Source organism: Pseudorca crassidens, chromosome 10, assembly GCF_039906515.1.
Source record: "Pseudorca crassidens isolate mPseCra1 chromosome 10, mPseCra1.hap1, whole genome shotgun sequence".
In the NCBI taxonomy this organism is placed as follows: domain Eukaryota; kingdom Metazoa; phylum Chordata; class Mammalia; order Artiodactyla; family Delphinidae; genus Pseudorca; species Pseudorca crassidens.
Genome location: NC_090305.1, coordinates 14,166,557 through 14,182,591, shown reverse-complemented (window position 1 = coordinate 14,182,591; position 16,035 = coordinate 14,166,557). Strand labels below are relative to the sequence as shown.

Genomic DNA, 16,035 nt, shown 5'->3' with positions numbered 1-16,035 from the left:
CTCATTTTAATTTGGACTATTCCAAATTTCTCCCTCAGGTCTTACTTCTTGTGATGATAAGACTGATAATTAGACAAATGTCTATTATTCATTGTTCATTCAACAAATGATCCATTTCAGCTACTTACTGGACACCCTGTGTATAGAGGCTTTGCTCCTGAGAAATCTCACAGTATGAGAAGGGAAAGAGATGTTTAAATACAATGTAAAAAGTAATAATAATAAGCTATGTAATTACTGACAAAACATCTCACAAGATAACAAAAATAAAACTATTAACAAATATCTGTGAACAGATCTTAGGGGATGGAAGTAAGAAAGTTTTTAAAATACAGAAACATTCTTATATACAGAACGTTTTTTATGCTTTTTTGTCCAAGTATCCACAATTAAAGTTTCCCTTTTTAATCAGCTCTAAAATCAGAAGGTAAAACTAGTCCCTCCTAATCACAGTACGAAGCAGGTGACACAGGCTGAGATGAAACACAACGAGATTAAGTTAGAAAGAGCTAAAGCATCACATAAACACAGATTAAAAAAAAAAAAAAAGAAATCCCTGGAATAGCAATTCTGTAGGCAGCCAGAGTTTACAAGGTGTAAAAGTGAAAGGAGAGTCTCCTTCCAGATATTAGAATAAAGATTCTGCACTTAGAGGAAACACTGAGCAAGGATACTGGCAGTCACCTCCAGAAGTGGGTTCTTGCCAGTTCACAAGAACCCACTGCATCTCTTTCCAACTCCATGTTCAGCGACATCACATTGGCTGCTGGAAATCAGCCACAGTGGAAGTATTTACACCACAGAAATTGGTAAGCACTATAAATCAAAGCCTTCCCCACCCCCCTAAAATCTGTTTACAATACATCATTGAAAGCAAGCCAAACTGAGAGTGAACACATAAATGTATAAAACCAACTCCAGCACAGACAAGTGTGGAGCACCGTGTGGGAACGTGAAGGACAGAACTCACACAGCACAAAAAGAAGTCAAAACTATAATAGAAGGGATGGTTCTTTCAAACAGATTTGCTGATCAACTCTTCCCACTTCCTGAACATCCTATATACAGACAGGTATTTATCCCGGAAGTCACATTCACAAATGTCTACATCTTCTTCTAAAGAGTACTTAGTATTTGGTTATATATTCTAGTTTACTATTCATTAACTGCTTCTGGCATATCTGTCTGGGTTCTTCAACTCCAGGGAGAGCTACCCTAGAGCACAGGCTTAGGTTCCACTTAGAAACACAGCACATCACAAGGAGGTGTTTCTGGGTCTCCCTAACAGGCTTCCAAGCCCCCCTCACTAGGCCAATCAGTACCATCAGATGGGATGCATTCACTATATTCCCCTCCATCCCAGCGGATCAAAAAATTTCCTTTTATAAATGTAGGGGGCTCGGGGAGAAAAGGAAGACCAGATATCTACTAATTTAAACCAATGACTTCTCTCAAACGGGGCCCCCTTCTCCCATCAGCCTCCCTTTTAAATAATTTAAATAAAAAGAAAGTCCTGCTAGTTAGAATCACATAATTAAAGCCTGGAGAAACGTCTATCCATACAGGAGGTACCCACAGTAGCAATACAATATCTTTTGTTTATGGAACGTTTGTTTTGGGGCACAGATTTTTTTTTTTTACACAGGTACTTGAGCGTGTCCTACAACTTTTAAATACTGCTCTGCTTATGTAAAAGATACTTGCCGAAAAAGGTGTGTCATTATTGCCTTCTTGATAAACCATTAAAGGCAGAGTAAATGACTACCCTGGTGGGTAGGAGGGTTGGGGATGGGGTGGGGGCAATCTAGCCAAATTCATTAAAGTCCTCTCAGTTTATATTTCTATGTTAAAGTAAGGAGCAAACTAAGTTAGCAAGGAGTTAGGGAATGAGTATTCAAAGGAGTAGTGACTCAATTTCTCTTACTGGATGTACAGACGGGACCGCAGAGATTTCTCCCTTATAGTCAAACAGCCACACGCTGCAGAAATTCATGATGGACATTTCTGAATGAGAAGAAAAGGTACATTGGTGTTTCTGGGCCTGAAGACACGAAGAATACTTAACGTGTTTTTCTCTCTGCCTTCTCTATTTTTGATTCATGACAGAGATGGCTCAGCTCAAATGCACACTTTCTACTCTTTCAACTGGGTGACTACAGTATTAATTTGGTTAGAATTGGGAAAGATAAGCCTTTGGGACTGTTAACATTTGTAAGAACCAGATGATACTGAGCAAACATCACTTCTGTTTCTGAGGGTTTTTTATAGCTGTGCAATTTTAAAAATCACATTTAAGTCTATAAGTGAGAACCGTGAATACGTAGCCAACCTACACATGGTTCTTGGTCTGACAGATATCCAACTTTTATCCAAATAATGCAAAAGAAGGGATTTACACATGTAATAAGGCAGTGCAGTCTTACACGGAGCTAAGTAAGCAGAGGGGAGCATCACAGGAAATAATCTGGGGATAGTCGTCAAGGGTCTGGTCGCAGATGAAGATGATAAGGCCTAAACGTGGTGAGAAGCCATTGGAGCAGAAGGCCATTTGATCAGGGGAGTGCTGTGATATGACTTCCACTTTTAGAAGATTATTCTGGCTACTGTAGGAACAATAGGTGGTAGCAGAACGAAGTGGCAGCACAGAGATCTAGTAAGAGGCTATTGCAGTTATCTAACCCAAGATGATACGTCTAATCCAAGACGATATACGTTAGAAGTGGAAGTACTAAAAATGTGGAGCATAGTTTGAAGGTGAAACTGCCAAGATTTCCTGGTAGAGATGCAGTTGGATGTAGTCACCCAGTTGACAGCTACTGACCTAGACACGTACCTGGAACATAGTATTCATTGAGTAAATGAGTGAAGCAACGTAAGAAATAGTATCTGTAGGGCTTCCCTGGTGGCGCAGTGGTTGAGAGTCCGCCTGCCGATGCGGCGGACGCGGGTTCGTGCCCCGGTCCGGGAAGATCCCACATACCGCGGAGCGGCTGGGCCCGTGAGCCATGGCCGCTGAGCCTGCGCGTCCGGAGCCTGTGCTCCGCAGCGGGAGAGGCCACAACAGTGAGAGGCCCGCGTACCGCAAAACAAAACAAAACAAAACAAAAGTATCTGTAGATCAATTCCCTACGGTAATAAAAGATATTGAAAGCATCTATGGCAAGGTTCTATATTGTTCAGCCCTGCGTCTAGATATTTTCAGAGAACAGACACAACTCTTCAGAGAGATATTTGTATAGGGCACCTTGGAGTCTCTTGGAGAAGAGCTTCCCACAACAGAACAGGGATCTAGACATACAATTCTGGCCAGGTTACACTGAAAAGGGATCTGAATACAATATGGCACCTGTCCTTCACATTATCCTTCAGCCTGGCTCCCAGAAAAGCAGCTACAAGCAAAAGTCAAAAGAAGCTAAAGGGGCTCCCCTGGTGGCGCAGTGGTTGAGAGTCCGCCTGCCGATGCAGGGGACACGGGTTCGTGCCCCGCTCGGGGAAGATCCCACATGCCGCGGAGCGGCTGGGCCCGTGAGCCATGGCCAATGAGCCTGCGCGTCCGGAGCCTGTGCTCCGCAACGGGAGAGGCCACAACAGTGAAAGGCTCATGTATCGCAAAAAAAAAAAAAAAAAAAAAAAAAGAAGCTAAAAGAGTTGTCTTGCTTTTTTTTAATTATTAACATTCCAATGTGCCATTAAGAGCACCATTTTGCTTCATATACCTCAGGTAACAGAGTATACCACAAGCGGGGCCTAGAAGCCAGAGTGGTAGAAACGGTGAAAAAAGCTGAAGAGCCATCAGACGTTGGCAGCCCCGGCAGCTAACAGGACTTCCCAGAAGCCAAGCCAAAAAGGAACATATTAATGGATACCAGGTGGTAGCCAAATCGCTATCCCATGAACAAGAGCTGTCTTCTCCACACCAATCATCTGAGAGGAGTTTGAAGGGAAGGAGAGCCCCCGGGTTGAACGGAGGACTTTCTAAAACACTTTTTATTACTATTACTGTGAATTCAATTCTACCTCCTGGCTTTGGGCTCAGGAAAACACAGTTATTATGTAGATAAACAAAATGCACATTATTCAAAACATTTAAGGTTCAGTTTCTTCCTCCTCCCCATATCTATTCCAAAGATGGAAAAAAAAAAAAGAACTGATGCATATTCAAATAATTTCTTCTGTATCAGCAGTGATGAAAACTTTCTGCAGCTTTGAGATGGGGCAAAGCTCAGAAACCTAGAAAAAGAGAACAGTACCCTCAACACTTTAATATGGACATGATTGAAAAGTGATTAATTGTAACATACTTACATCAGAGACAGACGAAGTCACAGACTTCAACTGGAATTTACTTATGAAAATTAGAATTAATTACTGAAGTAAAGTCCCACTATTTGATCTTCAGATTCTGCTTCTTCATGTAAATTACATAAGGCAGGAAATGCTATTTAAAACTATTTTCTACTTCAATACTCTGACAATTATTAGGACATAGACACATTCCAAGAAAATAAAACTGTCATGAAACCTACAGACCACGTCTGACCCCAATAACTGTTTTCAGCTTTCAAAAACTAAACTCCAGACCCTTGGTTTTCCCACCTGGAACTAGATATGTGAAGCTTACTTTTTATTTGGCTAGATATTTTCTCAGCTAACACAAGTTGTTTTTCTGCCATCTTCTACCATTGTGAGGCTGTACCAAAAAAGACATCGGAGGCACGTTTATTATTGTGGGAAATGCCATGCACTCAAGCTAATTTAATTATCAGCTGAGCTAAATCAAACTGTTTTAACTTTTACAACCCACTGCATTTTTAATTATGCCAAAATTAATTTGCTTTCTACTATCTCAAAGAACAAAGGTCTTCTGCAGATAGTTAAAATGCAATTAAACCAAACTGATTGGAATTAACATCTGCTACAGTAAATACCCAAACAGAGGTGGCCATCAGCAGAGGGGTTGCTCTCAAGATAGTTGTTGAGAACCATAGCATTTCAAACTTGGAAACAACTTTTGAGGTTATCTAGTCTAACACTGTTATATTGAGACCAACAGAAGTTAGGAGTCTGCATAACACATGGTTAGTGAGTATGTGATGGGATCAGGCCTTTTTACTCCTAGAATACCATTATTTATGTGAAAACACAATCATGTTATTAAATAGATTTCAATCCCCCCATCACCATGGGAATCTTTTCTCTTTGAAGCAGCAACTCTGAATGCTCCGTCTCAGCAAGTCACAATCTCCTTGGAGGTGTTCAGAGAAGGCGGATTGATGCTTTGAGTAAGAATATACTGTATGAAGGAAACTGATATGATAGGTGGGGTAAGGAATTTGCCTTGATTATCAAATTTCTATACAACTCTCTAGAATCTAGGACAATAAGGAAGGAAACACACTGAAAAAGATCTGAATTAAGATGAAAAGAAAACAGAGTGATATTATTGTGCACTCACTCCAAGACATGATCTGGGTTCTGGAAGATTCTTTCTTAGTTTAGTTTAGAAAACTGGGGACAAGATTTGGGGGTGGTAGTGATGAATAACAAGAAGAATAACAATAATGGCATAATAATTCATTGAATGCACTCTGTGACATACACAATATTAACTCATTTATTCTCTACAGCAGCTCTGGGACCATCATTCCATTACTATCCCCATTTTATAGATGAGGAAATGGACTTGCAGAGAGGAAGAGGAAAACACTTATGAACACTGTGCCTCTTATTCAGGTCCCTTTAGAAATCTCACCCAACTTGCTAATAAATGTCTTTTCTTGCAAACACTTCAGTTTTTCAGAGGAGAGCTGTAACATCTAGAGGGTGCTGTGTTAGGTTTAAAACTGATCAACAAAATGAACGGGATGGTAAAGTTAAAGAAGTGTGAAGCCAAGGAGAAAGTGTTACCACCTGAAAGCACAGAATAGCTTTGGAAGGAAACCCTAGACTTAGTCATACATTTACCACAAAACACCAGAAAATCAGGCTTAAAAAGAAAACACACACACACAGATGATAAGAATGAGCTTGTGATCAGAAACTATGAAAAGGAAGGTGACTAATGAGAGATGGGAGGTGTTAAAAAATAAAACTGAACTCATGATAAAGTCATTTAGTATCACCCAGTCTTAAAAAGTAAAAACACTAAAAGAAACCAAATAGCTACACAGGAGCTCTGGTGAGATAAGACCTTAATAATTAGATAGAAATGATGGAGTGGGAGCATCTCACCAAGGGCAAATGCAAGAGCAAGATGAAATTTGAAGAGCCGTCTCATAAATGTTAAGGCTCAAAATGAAAGGAGGCTTTTGTAGGGACTTCCCTGGTGGCGCAGTGGTTAAGAATCTGCCTGCCAATGCAGGGGACATGGGTTCGATCCCTGGTCCAGGAAGATCCCACATGCCACAGAGCAACTAAGCCCGTGTACCACAACTACTGAGCCTGCGCTCTAGAGCCCATGAACCACAACTACTGAGCCCACGTGCCACAACTACTGAGCCCACGCACCTAGAGCTCGTGCTCCACAACAAGAGAAGCCACTGCAGTGAGAAGCCCACGCACCAGAACCAAGAGTAGCCCCCCTTGCCCACACACAGCAGCGAAGACCCAACGCAGCCAAAAATTAATTATTTTTTTTTTAAAAAAGAAAGGAGGCTTTTTGTGAAAAATGCTGAGAACAAAAGAGCTTTCAAAGAAAAATGGAACCACAGCTTGAAGCCACATCTGGAATTGCACCTGGCACACACAGATACTCAGTACATAAATAAGTACATATTGAATACATGAATGAATACAGTAGGATTAACAGATGATAACAGGAAAATAAAGCCCTATTGTATTCAATTTTTTTATGAAGGAGAACAATAATGGCATTTAAACCATTTGTAAGAGTCTCTAGCCACTTGGTAACTATACAAATATCCAAGAACAGACACATTCACTCACCAAGGAACTGAAGCAACTTGCAGTTACAGTAAGTAAAAAGGATCACGAAAATTAGAAAAAAACTCTTAAGGCCTAGAGATGCATAATCTTAACCCAACTTTCCAAAAAACTAATTTGAAAAAGTAGGTTCTGGAAACAAGAGACAAACAAAATTCTAGGCTTAATAATCAGACATGTGCTTTGAGAACCAGAAGAGAGTAAAGCAATAATCACTAACACATGCCAAACTCAGTATTCCCTCTTCTTTGTTAATACTGGAAGACAGACACAGAAAACCCACAAACACAGCAGTAGCCAATGGAAAAATCACAGATGGATGAAAAGTGGATTCACAGAATCCACAGAATCAATGCCAAGTTGACACTTCTCTGCTTTGTGTAAACAGAGTGGTGATTTGGGACCATTTCTGTTCAAAAGATTTTCCCCACAAAGATGCAGATGAAAACAAAGACACAGAAGACAAGCTAATCATATATGTGACATAATGTAGAAGAAAACTAAAACACTGGATGACAAACTAAAAACTAAAAAAGAACTTGGTAGGCAATAAGAATTGGACAAAACTAATGATAATTTTTCTTACTAAGATACAGAGCTGCCACTAATCTGATTCTACATTTTTTTCAGAGTAAAAACAATCTCTCCAATTCTATCTGAGTCCAGCCAATGAGTTTTAGTTTCCACCAGTTAGTCATTTAACCCATTCATAATATTAGTATTTAATACATCTCAAGATCCCCTCTTAAAGAGTTCCACATAAAATATGTTCATGACATAGACCTCAAAGTCACCTAGCTGGTAAGTGTTGAGTTAGAGGTGAATGCGAAGTCTATTATGTAAAACGGAGGTATACAATTTAGATAAAGATTATTCCTATCAAGTAAACTGCATTTACTTAATTCTTACTTGGAATTAAGAATTATTCTTACTTGGAATGTTATTAAACTTATTCTTACTTGGAATGTCTATTTTCTAATAATAATTATTTATAATGGATGCTGAGGAAGAATTACATGAGTACAAATTGCCTTCCAAAATCACCTAAGATCAAAACGCCTCTGGGTCTCAGTTTCCTTTTTTACAAAATGAGGAAGTTGAACCAAATCATCATCAGATTTAACAAATTTCCAAATTTAAAATACTTCCATACGGGACTACCTTGGTGGTGCAGTGGTTAACAATCTGCCTGCCAATGCAGGGGACACGGGTTCGAGCCCTGGTCCAGGAAGATCCCACGTGCCACGGGGCAACTAAGCCCATGTGCTCTAGAGCCTGCGAGCCACAGCGACTGAGCCCACGCACCACAACTACTGATGCCCGTGCGCTCTAGGGCCCACGTGCCGTGCCTAGAGCACGCGTGCTGCAACTACTGAAGCCTGCACGCCTAGAACCCGTGCTCTGCAACAAGAGAAGCCACCGCAATGAGAAGCCTGTGCACCACAACAAAGAGTAGCCTCCACTCGCTGCAACTAGAGAAAGCACACATGCAGCAACAAAGAACCAACGCAGCCAAAAAAACCTTTTTAAATAAAAAATAAATTTAAAAATACTTCCATCCTTTACAATAGTATAAATGTCTAATTGAATTACAGAGTTTTACAGTTTGGCAGTTCCTCAAAAACTAAACATAGAATTGCCATAGGACCCAGCAATTCCACTGCTAGCTACGTACCCAAAAGAATTGAAAGTAGGGATTGTACCCCGATGTTCACTGTAGCGTTATTTGCAACAACCAAGAGGTGGAAACAAGCCAAGTGTCCATCAACAGATGAATGGATAAACAAAATGCGGTATATGTACACAATGGAATATTATTTAGCCATAAAAAGAAGTTCTGATACATGCTACAACGTGGATGAACCTTCAAAACATTACACTAAGTGAAATAAGCCAGACACAAAAGGAAAATACTGTATGATTCCACTTATGTGAAATGTCTAGACTGCAAATTCACAGGACAGAAAGTAGATTAGAGGTTATCAGGGGCTGGGAGAAGAGGGGAATGGAAAATTATTGTTTAATTGTTACAGGGTTTCTGCTTGGGGTGATAAAAGTTTAGCAAGTGGATGGTGGTGATGGCTGCACAACATTGTGAATGTTCTTAATGCCACTGAATTGTACACCTAAGATGGTGAAGTGGTAAATTTTATGTTGTATTTATTTTACAATAAAAAATTATAGAATTCAAAAAATTTTATAGATGAGGAAGCTTGGACACACCTATGTGGTCCTAAGCAAGTCTCAATCTCTCCAATTTTCAGTTTCTTCATCTATAAAATATGAATAATAAAATCAGTTGTCAATTCATGGCATCTGTATGGGGCATCTGTCTAGAACTTGCGAGAAAAAATAAATTCCATGTATGAGTAAAACTATTTGATCTATAATGCATCAGAGATATGGAAGACCACCTATAAAAAAAGACTGACTCCAAAACCTGCTTAACTTGTAACCAGACTGAATATATTATCACATCTAATGAAGAAATAAGACAGTCAGAAGTAGGGTTGAAAACAAGAACCTCGAAAAGTCCAAGTCACAAGGCAAAGTGTGGTAGCATCTATCCAAGCACTATCCGGGGCAGAGTAAGAGTCCTGGCCAATAATCTTCCATGTGCACCTTGCATAGGACAAGGCTATTCCTATTGTAAAGATGGATAGGGCACTTACCTGCATATTACTAAGCGAAAGAAGCCAATCTGAGAAGGCTACATACTGTTTGATTGCAATTATATAACATTCTGGAAAAGGGCAAAATTATGAAGACAGTAAAAAGATCAGTGGTTGCCAGGGGTTAAGGGGGAGGAAGGGACAAACAGGCAGAGCACAGAGGATTTTCAGGGCAGTGAAACTACTCTGTATGATACTGTATTGGTAGATACATATAATCATAAATTTTTCCAAACTCACAGAATGTACAATACCAAAAAAAATGGATGTGGCCAATTAATTTCAAGTGTTCTAATCCCATTGACAACAAGACAATTATAAAATCTATTTCAATATGAGGATATCTCCTAGAGAATGTTATGATTGTCTCATCTTAGAAAAAAGGGAATAGAAGCAGAACAGTGAATATACTTTAAGTTATTAGCATTTTTATTACCAACAACCTAATATTTTGAACATTGAGACACAGGAAGTACTCAAGAAAGTGTTTTATATGTATTAATTCATTTAATCCTCCTCTGAACCCCGTGGTATAGGGACTATTAATATCCACATTTTACAGGTTAAACACTGAGGTACAGAAATTAAGGTCACACAGCTAGTAAGGGGTGGAGCCTGCATCCCTACACAGGCGCTCAGCCACTATTTTTAGAATACACTAAAAATTCATATTCATCAGTGAGAACCAACTCACAGAAAGTTTTAATTCCTAATACTATTAGAATCTGCCTAATTAATTGCAAAAGACATTTTATTTAATAAAATGGCCTGCTACTGACAAGATGGGGCAATGGGTGGTGGGGAGGAGGTCGATGGTCTGGAGGAGAGATGCATCTGGGGCAAGGGAACCCTATAAACGGGCTGAGCCCTGGTTACTGAGTGGGACTGGTGAGATCGACAGGTCTCACCATTTAAGAAGTCTGAAAATCCAGCCTAACTCCTTTGACTTTCTCCAGGTAAGAGCCCTCACATCATGGCACTGCTACCAGCCACATCCATCCATGGGGTTAATGCCTAGGTTCCAGCAGTAATTTATTTTTATAATGGAGGATATTGGGACAAAGTGGGAAAATGGCAGGGCAGATGTCTGATACCATTCATCAGCATCTGATGTTATAATGCTCAACCTAATCAGCCCACGTGGATGGATTAGGGAGGGTCAATATAAACTACCCCATCATTAATTCCTCCAGTTAGCTCAGAATCTACATAGGACAGTGTAGATGGCATATCAGGCTATGTCTTCATCCATTAAACCTAAAATTCATTCGACTCTTCTGGTTCTGATTCTATGTTCCACAACATCCTTTTTGCATCTTCCTATAGGGCAAGAATGTAATTCAAGTAATGCAGTCCAAGAATTTTTAAATAAACTCCATATATCAGTCTTATAAATTTAGTTAAATGATATACCCATGAGAGATGAATCTGTTTTTGGCTTGCTGAAAAAAAATAAGCCTGTGAGACTGAACCAAACTTTGGTCAAAGGTAGTGAATGCCATCCTGCGATTCTCCTGAGAATATTCCTATTCTTACCCCCTTTATGCTCCACATGCTCTTTTTTATTTTTTCATGTAAGAATTATCTGTCAGGGTAATTGCAAAAATTAAATGAGATAAATTGTTTACCAAATTTACTGGCACATTAAAAAAAATGTTCATTTCTTCCCCTACCCTCTTACCTCTAGACTTTATTAATCCAGATTAAAAAGGTAGCAATCAGAAAACTGTACATTCATGCTAGATTAGAGTTGATTTTATATACGACGAGGCCTATGAGTTCCAGAGGAAACAATTTTCTTCTACTTCTCAGATATGGAAAAGTACACCAAAAAATAATTCCTACAGATAAAAAGCAGTACAAATAGAAAAGCTATATAAATTACCCCAAGTCTAAAGTCAGAAAGAAAATTAGTCCAATACATTGGAAATAGCATTAGAATGATTACTTAGCCATCACTCTGACTGAACAAGAACAAACGGTGACTATCACAATGAGCAGTGAAAATGTTTGGATGGATGAATGTTTTGAAGTGATCTTCAAGAGCAGGGAAGTTGGTGGTAAAACCATTTTGAGGGTCACTTTCTTTGTCGTACTGTTATTGTGAAACTACCCAACTTTTGCAGAACTTCTCTCACGTGAGCCCAATTAAAAATACAAAACAACCAACGTAAGGAAAGTTCTGTTTCCTGCCAGTCTGCATTTTTTTTTCCTGGCTGTGGCTGAGAAAGTTGAAATTTTATGTTGCAATTACCGTTTGTCTTTTTCTGAGTACCCTGGTGGCTTTTCTGACAGCTCACAGCTGCCTTAATCTTCCACACAGGTTAGGGTTAAGATGGTCACATTCACCATCAGGATAAAAAGAAGAGTGTTTACATACCTCGTTCAGATTTTAACCGCTGATAAAGCTGAAACTGATCCACAGATACCAAACAGGCAATCTGAAAGCAGAGACATTTAAAAGGTGAGATTTCAGTCATCACAGAGCCCTGAGTTACCAGTCTTTTTATGATCCCTTTTTCTTGTTTGGCTTACTGTATCCTCTCTATACCAGCTGTCCACAAACTTCTTTTTCCTTATACTGTTCATGCAGTAACAGAAGCAGCAATTCCCAAATCATCCCCAGTCCTCTGCCATGGCTAGGATTCGCTGCTCAAGGCATCAGTTACAGAACTCAGGGATCACCTCCTGTTCTTTTATCAGCATCTAACAAGACCAGACAACCAAATTTTTGGACTTCCCAAATTATCTGGGCACGTATACAAATGATGCTCCTCTTCTCTTTTAAGACATTTTTATTTTTATTATTTATTATTATTATTTTTTTTTTGCGGTACGCGGGCCTCTCACTGTTGTGGCCTCTCCCGTTGCGGAGCACAGGTTCCAGACACACAGGCTCAGCGGCCATGGCTCATGGGCCCCGCCGCTCCGCAGCATGTGGGATCTTCCCGGACCGGGGCACGAACCTGTGTCCCCTGCATCGGCAGGTGGACTCTCAACCACTGCGCCACCAGGGAAGCCCTTAAGACATTTTTAAAAGATTATAGTTCTACTGGGCATCATTCTTTAAACAAAGCCTGAAGATTCAAGTGTAGGGAGTAGCTGGGGTGAGTAACAACGAAAAAAGATTATAGTTCTAATCTAAGAACTAAGACTAAGCTAAGAAAAGCTAAGACTAAGATCAGGTAGATACTGTCTCAGGAAAAATGAGAACTTCATTAATCACCTAGCAAAGAGTACTTTCTAAGCAACAGAAAAATCATTTCTTCTGACGAAAATCACCTCACGGGGCCTTCGGTGATCACTCATTGCCATCCATGCCCTGGTAGAAAAGAAATGCCTGAGATATTTCTTGTGGCTAGACTCCCACTTCCATTTCAGATGCCACTAGGAAAAAACAGTGATTCACATCTAACTAAATGACATTTCAGATTAATCATTTTTAAATTGCATTTCAAAGGCAGATGCAGGAAAAGCTAACTGCTCTTAAACTGGCATTCTAAAAATAATAATTCCACTGACGTCAACATATAAATATATTGACATTGCTTAAAAGACTTATAACTGAGAAAATCAAAGGACTTTAGATTAGGTTTTCAGACATTCGGCAAGTTGATAAAGGACACAGTCTTAGCCTTGGCAATTCCAGCTGTAAAACATGACATATTTTTGGTATAAAATATATCTAGATGAAAGTTCTTGCAACTAATGGAAGGAAGTCTGCTTTGAGAAAACCCTTAAAAATGAGGCATCTAAAATGTTATTTAACAAATATATTTTAAAAGGAAATGAAAACCTAATTCTCCCCCTCACAAAAAAATTCAACCTGTTTATTTTGCAAATGAATTAAACTAAGTTAGCTAAAATGTATGAAGAACCACAAAATGGGCAAGTTCAGTCTTCTATGTGCCAAGTAAAATCTCCTAAAATATAAATTTAGTTATAACATTTTTTCCAGTTGGGGGGAAAATGTTGCACTTTCATCTGGCACCTTAAATAAAAGCTCCTTAGCAATCACTGGGAAAAAAAATCATGGTTAATTTTACATGATGTGTATTTTACCATAATTTTTTTAAAAGTATGGTTAGGCTTTTCTCATACTGAAAGCCAGTTTTGTTTCATCTGTTATAATACTATGTGGACATCTTTCCTGAAAGACAAAGGTGTCTCAAATAAAATGCAGAGTTGGAGACAGAAGGTACAGGCTCGTGAAGAGATCGGAGGCATTAAGAATCAGAGGATAATTCTTGACTTAGTCACTGATTCACTGCAGGTGGAGGACAAATACTCTAATACGACATTAACTTTTGGGCCAATGGTACTTGGGGAATGATGTCATCTGGGCCTGAGAGACCTCAGTGATATTCTAGAAATCTATTTTTAACAACACGCCCCCCCCCCAAAAGAAGCTACTTGAGGTCTTTGATTCTATGGGACAGTCTTGTACTCTAACTGCCACCACCTAAAATAGTTTCTGGACTGATGAAGACCTTCTTCAAACCCCTGAAAGGCAACCCCTAAAAATTATGATTTTTTTCAATGACAAGCAATTTATATAACAGCTAAGTCCAACGGAGTTGATGGAAGACAAAGCAAACAGGAGATATTTTAGACACAGATGAAATTCTAATGAGAAAAAGGACAGAAATTAATGCAGTAAAAAGTCAACAATGATAGTGATGGAAGTTAATTTTAAATTAGAAAGATAAATTTCATCCGAGGACACATTATTGCCAACAGGGAAGTCAGAGGTCTCTAACTTTTTGTCTCTTACTCTACCTTGTATCTCCTATTTATTATTTTATAGCTCAAAGGTTTGTATGGAATTAGGTCTTAATATGGTATATCAATTTTTCTATTGAAATGTGTGATCAAAAAAGCTAGTTCCATCACTTCTCACTCACACAAAAAGTTAGTTTCATCACACTCACGGTTTGATCCTTTTGGAATAAAGTTAACACAAAACACACCAGTCTATTCTCCAGCCCCTACCTCCTGGACTTCTTTTCCATATACTCATTGAGAGGCTATTGCAAAGCATTGGCTGGAAGCTTGGGATACAAAAGAGGAAGGAGATACCAAAGCTGCCTTCAAGAAACTTAAGTTACTCAGGAGGCAATATGTACACATAAGTTTAGAAAAAGATCTATTCCTTGATCTTATCATTTTTTAGATGTCATAGATTAGAGATAATTTTCTGAAATATTTTTATATACTTTGACTTTAGATGAGAGAAAGCTGAACCCAGTTTAAAAAAAAAAAAAGCTGATCCGGAGTATTAAATTCCTGGTTCTGTTACTATTTGGAGCTAAGTCACTATTGCTCGAGGTCTTTACAATTATAAAATTGAAATAAATGTGTTAGGATGATTACCGAAGGTTCAATCAGGCCACAGGTTAAGGGGCTACTGCTTAGAAAAAAGAAACAAATCAAAAGGACACTAAGATTGATTGCAAAACTGAAAATCCTAGAGAATAATAAAAGAGATTATATATAATGAGGTGTCTTATGTATTCAATTATCCTCTTCCTGCCAACAAACAAATTTCAAATCATTCAAAACCACACCAAGACACCTTTTTATTTTGAAATAATTTTAGACTTACAAAAAGTTGCAAAAAATTGTATAAAGTTCCTAAACGCCATTCCCCCAACTTCTAATGGGAACACCTTACATAACCATAGTTAATTATTAAAATAATAAAATTTACACTGATACAAAATAATTAATCTGTAGTCCATATTCAAACTTCACAAATTGTCCCACTAATGTCTTTTTTTTTTCAGTCCAAGATCCAATTCAGGATACCACCTTGCATTTAGTTGCCACGTCTCCTTAGCCTTCTCCAGTCTATGGAAGTTCCTCAGCCTGTTTTTGGCTCTTATGACCTTGACATGTTTGAAGAGTCCAGGCCACTTATTTGTACAATGTTCTCCTATGTGGGTTTGTCTGATGCCTTCTCATGATCAGGCTGAGGCTGTGCATTTTTAGCAAGAATATCACAGAAGTGATGTTGCGTCATCAGGAGATACATGACGACAATCTGTCTCATTACTGTCGATGTTAACTTTTTAACTTGATTAAGGTGATATCTGCCAGATTTCTCTACCCTTTGTAACCAGCAAGTATCCTGTAGTGAGATATTTTGAGATTCTGCAAATACACTGTTTTTCATCATACGTTTTCCGACTAATTTTTGTATCTATCAATAATTCTTGCCTATAATAATTATCACTGTGTTACTTGCTTAATAATGATTTTCTATTTCCATCATTCATTTCCGCATTTATTAATTAGAATTCTATTATAAGTAAGAGTTGTCCCTTATCCCTCATGTATTTGTTTATTCATTTATTTATTTAGGTCAATATAGACTAACAAGGCTTATTTTATTCAGCGAGTTCTAATCCATTACTAACCA

General features: G+C 38.6%; 1 protein-coding gene across 4 annotated transcripts in view; it reads right to left on the bottom strand.

Annotated features, from left to right (window-relative positions):
* Nucleotides 1–16,035, bottom strand: part of RNF144B (ring finger protein 144B) — a 176,673-nt gene that overhangs the window by 20,918 nt on the left and 139,720 nt on the right. For all 4 annotated transcript variants that reach the window (XM_067752093.1, XM_067752094.1, XM_067752095.1 and 1 more), the window contains one exon: nt 11,995–12,055. In XM_067752093.1, coding sequence (XP_067608194.1) covers nt 11,995–12,055 — 61 coding nt within the window. The remainder of the gene's footprint in view (nt 1–11,994; nt 12,056–16,035) is intronic.